Source organism: Papaver somniferum, chromosome 7, assembly GCF_003573695.1.
Source record: "Papaver somniferum cultivar HN1 chromosome 7, ASM357369v1, whole genome shotgun sequence".
Classification (NCBI taxonomy): Eukaryota; Viridiplantae; Streptophyta; class Magnoliopsida; order Ranunculales; family Papaveraceae; genus Papaver; species Papaver somniferum.
The window spans coordinates 240,064,486-240,074,315 of record NC_039364.1 but is presented as its reverse complement, the minus strand read 5'-3'; the positions used below and the strand labels follow the sequence as shown (position 1 = coordinate 240,074,315).

Here is a 9,830-nt window from a genome sequence, read left to right as displayed (position 1 = left end):
ATATCTCTCTATTCAGGAATTCAAATAATCTCTATTCAGGATTTCAAATGGCAAAGGGTTTGATTTAAGAGGGAAAAAATGTATTTCCGTGCACTAAATGATAAATCTATTTCAAGTGAATATTTTATACACAAGAAAACTAGGAACAGGTTAAAATTATAATAAATTAAATAAAGTATTAAACAAATATGTATTACCTGCTTTACTCCATTCATTCAATCAAAATTTGTGGCAAAGAGATGTGTAAGCTTTCAGCTAGTTGCGCTTTAGCTGATTAGATTCACTAAGTGTAGCTACAGTGTATTCAGTCTCATGCCAGTCAAATATTCATATGCATCCCTAAATTCTAATATAAGACTGTACAAGAAAATATGATTCAGTCACTCCACAATCACTACAACACTTTGGAAGAAGTGAGATACCTAATTCACTCTATCTATATCTCCAAAAAGCTATAATTTCGTTGATTTAAAAAGCCGTAAAATGATAGGTTTGTGGGCATCTATTTTTTCCTTTTTATTTCACACAACATCAAAATTATGTCTTCATTCAATGCAACCTACAATTGGCCTTCAGTTTTTATTCTAATACTACCTGGAAAACTGCTGTTTATATGAACTGAATTTGACTTCAAACAAAGGTGTTTCGAAAATAAAAATGCTCATAAATGATGTTTCTAAGAATCTGATAGAGTGGAAACCCCTGACTTCTTTTCTACCCCCTAATATTCAGCTAAAAATGGCAATCCCCTAATCGGCTACGAAAGAAATCAAACATAAAACAACCATTCAAAAAGGGGCTACAAGAAAAAGATAAAAAAAAAAAAAAAAAAAAAAAAAAAAAAAAAAAAAAAAAAAAAAAAGGAATTAGCAAGAAGATAAAACTAATTCATAGTCATACACTGTAGGTTGAGTTCTGACAGTGAAGGTGGAATGTAGAACTACCCATCAAAGATAAAACTTACAAAATAAGATCGGATGGACTAAAACTTAACAGCAGAGTAATTCCTGTTTCTTAATTGAGTAACTACCAAGACTCAAAATCCCTCTTTCTTGAATTTAATAGTAACTAGTATAATCCCTAAGCATCTGTTGAAACAAGAAATATGACAATGCGTACCTTCACTCTCACTTTCATACTTGAACATCAACATTGAGGTGTCTCACCAAAAGACTGGTGGAAGTACTGAAGGCCTTGGCTTTATAGCAAATGTCAAGAAACTCACATGAGAAACAGAACCATTGGTATGCAGGAAAGAAGGGTGCGAGAGCTGTTCACCAAGAGACTGCTGGAAGTATCGTCGGCCTTGGCTTTAAAGCAAATGTTAAGATTCCCACATAAGAACCTGGAAGATTGCTATCCAAGATAGAAGGATGTGAGAGTTGTTCATATCCCCCGTTTCTGATGTTGTAAGCCAAAATGTGCGTCTTGTAGCTAATTATAACCACATTTTTGTCAACCGGATTGAAACCTATAACCTGAATATCTGTAATCAAATCAACTGTACTTTCTACTCCAATCAACGAAGATGCTATTTCTGCTAAAATGTCATAAAATTTGATATCCTTGTGCAACAAAGACCAGTTTTCTTCAAGTACCCAAACACTCAAACTCCTCTCCTTATGTTTTACAATAGCGTAACAAATCAATCCTTCTGATTCCCCAAGACATTGACCAAAAAACCTTTTATTTCTCTCGGTAGATTGACGAAAATACCTGCGGTCATTGTCCATCTCTTGGTCAGGCAAACTAATCAATCTACATTCATTGCCACAAGTTTGATGGTTGTGGTTTCTATTAACACTGAAAGCTAGAATTTGGTTAAATCCCTTTTTCATCCAGTAAAAAACGCCATTATGGGTAACATAATGGTCATAAACGGAGCATCCATGAAGAGCACCACCAGGATGTAAAACATTGTAGACATTCCATTTACCCAAATCAGAAGAAAATATATCAATTTTGAGTGTTGCTCCCTCATCAACACGAATAACCTTAAAACTCGTAGAAATTAGTGATGATTCACATGTGAAACCAGTGTGAACAATGGTTGCTTCTGTTGGTGGTGGTGGGAGTGAAACCCATTTCTTAGAGAGTGGATTGCAAACATAATAATTGTTCTGCCTGTAAAAAGCATTTGTGCAGAGAACCAAACCATTACTAGACCCTACAACGTATAATTTAGTGTTCGATAACTCATGTTTTTGATTTAAGAATCTAAGAGAGAACCCGCTAACACTTTGATGATGAGATATAAACTGTGAATTCAACTCAGGATGAAATAAGGGTAACTCTGAGTTAAGTGGGGCTGTAGGGTTTTGTTTTGCTAAACCAAGAATCAATGTCCATAACGAAGAATTGAGTTTATACCATTTGTTGATAAAATAAGGGTCTGAGAGAATTGATAACCATACCTTTGAAACGCACTTACATTTGAAGATTTCAGTAAGAGGAAGACGAAGACAGACTTCAAACCAGACATCATCTGCTATATTCATCTTCTTCTTCACTGTTGATTCATTTTCTTCCTCAGTGAAGAGAAATAGAACATCGTCTTTTCTAGTTTATCTCACACTGAAAAGAAAGAGTGTTAACACAACACCTAGTCCGTGTATATTGTGACCCAACAATTATACACGGCTAAGCTTTCAGAGTTTGTTATTTTTAGAGTTTGTTATTTTTAGAGTTCTTTGTATATTAGGCAATTCTCTTTAGTTAGGAAACCTGTTTACCTTGCATCTCAAGGAACTCATGTATATATATATGCATTACAACTTTGTGTAATTTATTAAGTTTTAAGTGAATCAATAACAAGAAGTTCTGTTTAAGTCTCATCTCTTCTTTCTCTGTGTTAGTCTCATCTCCTATATTAGTTTCATCTTCGTATCATTAGGTTAATCGATCCTCTTTCTTCCGCAATGTCCACAGCTTCATCATCTATTTCAACTGTTCTCAACTCTGGTATGTCTTCTTTACAATTATCCAAGCCTCATCACATCATAACAGTGAAGCTGGATGAAACAAACTACAACCTGTGGCGTGCTCAGTTTCTGCCCTACCTTCAAGGTCATGATCTTGAAGATCATATCACTGCTTCCACATCTTGTCCGGCTGCTCCTGTTGTCGGTGCTGCTCCTACACCAGACTTTCTCTCTTGGGTTAAACAAGATAAAATCCTTGTAAGTTGGTCATTCTCTTCACTCACTCCTTCTGTTTTTAGACACATTCATCGCCTTAACACAGCAAAAGAAATCTGGGGATCCCTCGAATTATTGTATGCTTCAAAGTCAGATGCTCAAGTCCATCATCTTCACTGTGAGTTGCGTGCCCTTAAGAAAAGGTCCCAAACCATGCGATCCTATATTGATCATGCTAGGGACTTGGTTGATAGTCTTGCTGCTGCCAACACTACCGTTCCAGATAAGGAATTCCGTCATTGTCTTTTGGCTGGTTTAGATAGTTCTTATGATGCTATTGTCACTTCACTAACGACCACTATGAGCTCTCTGTCTGTGGAGGATTTCCTTACTTTTCTTTTGACTTTTGAGCTACGGGCTACTCAGCAAACTCAAGCTTCTGCCTCTCAGCCAATTGCCAATGTTGCTCAACAGTCTCGACCATATTATCCGAAGGTTTCTTCCTCTGCTGGTTCTTCTATGTCTTCTGGGTCTTCATTCAGTTCCTCTCGTGGGCCTGGCAACAACAGAAATTTTAACAACTATCGTGGGCCTGACGGCAATACCTCTCGTGGACTTGGACCTGTTTCCTTTGATAACTCTCGTGGGCCTCGTTCTTACTGTTTTCGTGGGCCTGTTACTTCTGATAATCTTGTTGTTGTCTGCCAGTTATGTGGGCGTTCTAACCATGCGGCCCAAGATTGCTGGAACCGTTATGACAGGAGTTTCCGTCCATCCAGACGTCCACCACCATCCTCTGTACCACGGGCCTACGCTGCTTATGGGCCTGGTCTTCTACCATCACCTTCGTGGACACCTGACAGCGGTGCTACAGATCACATCACTAATGACTTCTCTCGTCTTCAATTTCCTACTGAATACACTGGTCCTGATCAAATTCAGATGGGTAATGGTTCCTCTATACCAATTTCTAATGTTGGTTCCTCTGTTTTGGGATCTCCCAACCGTAAGTTGCAGCTTCGTAATGTTCTCTTTACACCAAAAATCGCTCATAATCTCTTATCTGTTTCTCGTTTCACTTCTGATAACAATGTCTTATTTGAATTTCATCCAAATTTTTGTCTTGTGAAGGATCGATGTACCGGGAAGGTTCTTCTTCGCGGCATTAGGAAGGGTGGTCTCTATCAACTTGATGTTTCGTCCAAAATTCCTCAGGCTTGCATTGGAGAACGTGCCAGTTTACAGTCTTGGCATGCTAGGATGGGTCATCCGATGATGCGCACAGTTCGCAAAGTTATTTCTCAGTTTTCTCTTCCAGTTTCGAGTCAAACCATTAGTTTTTGTTCTTTTTGTCATGAGCATCGGAGTCACAAATTACCTTTTCCGTCCAGTCGAACAGTTTATTTGAATCCGTTAGATTTAATTCTCTCCGATGTATGGGGAGATGCGTATAGTCGTTTTACTTGGATGTTTCTTATGTCTCAAAAGTCTGATGTTTTCTCCATCTTCTTTCTGTTCCAAAAGCACGTTGAAAATCTTTTTAGTCGAAAAATAAAAATCTTTCAATCTGATAATGCTGCTGAATATCGGAAACTTACTCCACACCTTCAAGAACTTGGTATTTTTCATCGTTTCTCTTGTCCTCATACTTCTGAACAAAATGGTTTAGTTGAACGTCGTCATCGTCATATTCGTGAAACTGGTCTTCCTATTCTCAATATGGCCTCTGCACCATCCTCGTATTGGTATGATTCCTTTTACACTGCTTGTTATTTGATGAATCGTGTTCCTTCGACCTCTGTAAATAACTCTTCTCCCTATGAAGCTATTTTTGGTATTCCGCCTGATTACACTTCTCTTCGTGTTTTTGGTTGTCTTTGTTATCCTCACTTGCGTCCGTATCGGTCTCATAAAATGGATGCTTTGTCTTCTCCTTGTGTCTTTATTGGCTATAGTCCTTCTCATAAAGGTTATCGGTGTCTTCATATTCCCACGGGTCGTATCTACATCAGTCGACATGTTGTTTTTGATGAGACTACCTTTCCCTTTGCATCCGCGTCATCAACCTTGCCGGCGTCGTCTTCTTCCCAGGTAAACTCTTCCTTTTCTGTTTTTCCCACTTTTGTGCCGTCTTGTATACGTCCGCAGCTTTCTTCAGCACATGCTTCTCCTGATCAGCCGCAATCACCGCAGCCATTTCATGTTTCCGTTCCTCGTCCAGTGCCAGCACCTGCTTCTCCCGTTCTGCCGCTGCCAGTCCCTGCCTCCACTTCTACTTCGATGCCACCACCTGTTTCAACTCAATCACTGTTGGTCCCTACTTCTGTGTCTGCCTCTGCCCCCTTCAGCCGTCGCCCACTTCCGTGTCTGCCTCTGCCCCACTTCAGCCGTCACCCACTCCTGATGCCTCTCCTTTGTCTGTCTCCGATGATACTTTCGTTTCTATCCCAATATCTTCTACTGTTCCTCACTCCATGACCACCAGGGCTAAAGATGGTATTTTTAAACCAAATTCAAGGTATGCTCTTATTTGTGACTCTTCTCTTGAGCCAACATGTATTTCTCAGGCTCATAAGGATCCTCAATGGCGTCAGTCTTCCGACGATGAGGTTAATGCCTTGCTTCGCAATGGTACTTGGTCTTTAGTTCCGTATCATCCTTCTATGAATGTCATTGGATGCAAGTGGGTTTTCCGGATCAAACGTAATCCTGATGGTACAATTTCTCGTTGTAAGTCTCGCCTAGTTGCCAAAGGATATAATCAACATGAAGGTATTGATTACTCTGAAACGTTTAGTCCGGTCGTTAAACCGTGTACTATCCGTATTATTCTTACATTGGCTTTGTCCTCCAACTGGCCTATTCATCAACTTGATGTCCAGAATGCTTTCTTGCATGGAGAACTTCATGAAGATGTCTACATGAAACAACCTCCAGGTTATGTTGATTCTCGTTTCCCTACGCATGTTTGCAAGTTACATCGTTCTCTTTATGGACTTAAACAGGCTCCTCGTGCATGGTATCACAGACTTAGTAATTTTTTATTACAAATTGGGTTTGTTACTTCAAAGTGTGATTCCTCCTTGTTTATTTGTAAAGGCACTCATGGTGTTCTCTACTTGTTGGTCTATGTTGATGATATCATTGTTACTGGTTCTAGTTCTTCGGGTATTGCCTCTATTCTCACTCGTTTACAACAAGAATTTTCAATTAAAGATCTTGGTCAGTTATCTTATTTTCTTGGAATTGAGGCTATTCGTACTTCTTCGGGGTTATTTCTATCTCAACAACGGTATGCTCATGATCTTCTTATTCGAGCCAAAATGGATGGGGTAAAGCCAATTACTACTCCCCTTAGTACTTCTGGAGACATTTCTTCTGATCGTAGTACTTTATTGACAGATGCTACTGAGTATCGTAGCATTGTTGGAGTTTTGCAATATTTAACGTTTACTCGTCCAGATCTTGCATTTGCTGTAACGTCGGCTCTCGAAGCGTGGTGGGATGTTGGTACCTTAGTCCCACATTGGTAAATAGCGGTTAGTTGGATAGTTTATAAGTCAATGGGAAACCTAATCTAGTCAACCGATTTTCGAGTTAAGTTCTACCCATGGGCTTATGACGAGTTTAGGGTCGGTACCCTAACACAATAATAGATCTCTTGAGTTCTATTTGATTGTTACAAATCCGGATCTTATTACTTCGGTAATTAAAGATTGGATTGATATAACCAGGCAAAGGAGTTTATTGATTAAATGGAAGAGCCTTTGCATATGACTTGAGATATCTTCATTGGAAAGAATCAATAGAGTTGTTACCAAAGAGATTCGTTGTTCCTTTACTGTTTGGAATACGACCCAAAGGAATTGTTCCAGTGCGTGCACTTATTGAATGTCGGAAGCGCAAGGATACTGAAGAAACTAGGTGAACTATAGGTTTAGTTGCTTGGTCTCAACTATACGAAGTTAGTGTTGATTTTGTATAGCGGCTTAATTCTGAGAGTATTCAATTCTGGACTAGGTCCCGGGGTTTTTCTGCATTTGCGCTTTCCTCGTTAACAAAATCTTGTTGTGTCTGTTACTTTTCTATTTTCGCAATTATAATTATTTTATTATAATTAGAAGTAAAATACGCAAACGTTAATTCCGAATATACTTGATAGTGATCCTATAGAGTTTGGCTAAGTCCGAACCTATTATCAAGTATCATACTTCGTTGTTGTATTATCTCGATCTTGTATCCATAGTCAATCACACAAGTTATCTTGTTGTCGTATTGTCTCGATCTCGTATTCATAGACGATCACACGAAGTGTGAACCGATTTGTTGTATTGTCTCGACTCATTCCATAGACAATCACTTTCAGTAGAGGACTTATAGGTGGATAAATAAAAGATTGTGGTGTATTTGGATACCCTCGTCTTTTCAGATTACTATGCGTCGTGGGATCATAAAAAATTTCCTTCAGTATGTATCAATATGTTTTTGCTGAATCAATATGTACCTTGGGATGATACACTTTTTCCTTCAATACATATCAATATGTATTGCTGGATCAATATGTACCATAGGATGATACACTTTTTCCTTCAGTACATAACAATATGTATTGTGGGATAAAAATATGTACCTCTCTTGGTGATTAGCAGATATCTTCTTCTTGTTCTTCTTCTTCTTTCACTGGATCTCAGTGATTTTTTTATTTTGGTACCCTAATTTGATTTTAAACTTTTAGTTTTATGGGGTTTTTGATGATTGATTTTTGTTTGACAGTTTCTGATTCGATTTTCGGTACCCAAATTTTCGATTTCGATCTGGGAATAGTTTTTCAATTTTCTGGTTTTTGAACGACAAGGACGTGGTTTGTGAACGACAATGAAGTGGTTTTTCTGGGAGGAAGGTAATTTTCTGTATTCAAAAACTTTTTTTAGACCATCAGTTAAGTCACTTCTCCCGCTGGACTACAGATTAACCCGGATCAGGTTTTGTGGACTAAACAACAAATTTCTCTTTTTATATAAAGTTGAAAAAAAATATAAAAGCTCGTTTGAGACATACTCAAATGTTTTGAGGCATACAAAACCATTTTCCTATCTAGGATGGGTTTATAAGGGGTGTCCTAGAAGTTGGTAGATTACTAGGTCACCCTTAATTATTTTAAATTACTTAAATATCATTCACTTAAATTTAAAACTTAAATTAACCAAAATCCAAAAAAAATTCAAAATAAAAAATAATTTTCATTCCTGACCTAATTTAATCATTAATCAAACAATTGATTTTATTTTTCGTTGGTGATTAATTGTTGATTCATAAATTTTTGGTCATTGATTAAAATGAGTCGTGTAAAGCGTTGCACAAAGAGATTTAGCTTCAGATCCACATATTGGAACCCAGATCTTTGTTTTTCCTTCTTTTTTTTTTCCTTTTCCTAATGTTTGAGAAGAACGGTTCGTCCAGAGCTGCACATGGTTCGGGCTGGTCGTGCTTCATCTAATACCAACTACTAACACAACTATAACGGATTTTTATTTTCATAACCAACCTCGCCCGCCTAGTTTTCGGTTCGGATTTTAACCCGCCCGCTACAGGTTGGTCGATTTCGGGTTAATGGAAATGGGAAAATGGTGGTAGAGGCGTTTTGATTTGGGCTAATGGAAATGGGAAAATGGTGTTCGTACGGAGAACGGTACTTTTACTTGGCCTGATGGGAGTTGTCATGTTGGTTGTTGGATTAAAGATTTGGAAAATCGGTTGCGTAATAAAACTTTTTATCCTGATACTACTAATCCTTGTGATGGTGCTGGTGATAATAAGGATTTGATCGGCTGTAGTGGTGTTGTTAATAATCAGAGAAGGTGATTGAGTGAAGAGAATTTTCTGTTGAGTACTAGTAGGAAGAGATCTTATGTTGATGCCGCAAGATGAAGTGATTTGTATTTAAGAATCAGATGGAGATGCGGGTGATATTCTTGATAATGAGGAAGCTTCTATTTTTTTTTATAGAGATGGAACTCATTTGGATCATGGACTAGGAAGGGGTGCTACACATATTAGAAAAAGTCATGTTTATATGCTCAGGGTTTCAATTAATTGGAGGGCTAGGATTAGTTTCTAAACTTTATACTAACTCTTTGTATTTATCGGGTTTTACGGATGAGTTTGGACGGGTTTTAAATCATAACCGACTACCAACCCGTCTAATCGGGTTTTTATACTCATAAACCCGTAGCGGGTTCGGTTTAGAAACCCACGTGTTCGGGTAAGTCGGGCGGATCTTGTGCAGTTCTAGATTCGACTGATAATCTCCCCTCCTTTAAAACACTAAGTCATATGAGCTTGAGCTTCCACGTCGCACGATGAGTGTGACACCCCTCTCAAATTAAATTAAATAAACGCTTTCACACGGAGTAATTCTGGAAAGGACAAGTGGCAGAACTCTACTGTCCCAGACATTAAAAACTGGATTACACTCTCTTTACACCGTGTATTTAACTGGCCGTTAGTAACACCGTCTGTGAAAAGGTGGACACTACTCCCGTGACAGAGTTTACACCTAATTCATTTGTTATACTCCATTTACATCAAATACTTAACTTGACGTTAAGTAACACCGTCAAGGTGGACACTACTCCCGTGAAAAACCAACCCAAATCGATACACAACCCTATAACTCTTTGTTTCGTCGTCAAA

At 38.3% G+C, this 9,830-nt stretch overlaps 1 protein-coding gene across 1 annotated transcript; it reads right to left on the bottom strand.

Annotated features, from left to right (window-relative positions):
• Positions 1-1,274: 1,274 nt before the first annotated feature.
• On the bottom strand, positions 1,275-2,498 carry LOC113296243 (F-box protein At5g07610-like). The gene has a single exon (XM_026544560.1). The coding sequence runs from the start codon at positions 2,496-2,498 to the stop codon at positions 1,275-1,277; it is 1,224 nt and encodes a 407-aa protein (XP_026400345.1).
• Between the last annotated feature and the right edge of the window lie 7,332 nt (positions 2,499-9,830).

Excerpts from the sequence above, each read along its gene's own strand:
- LOC113296243 (XM_026544560.1), bottom strand. The coding sequence starts at position 2,498 with ATGAATATAGCAGATGATGTCTGGTTTGAAGTCTGTCTTCGTCTTCCT.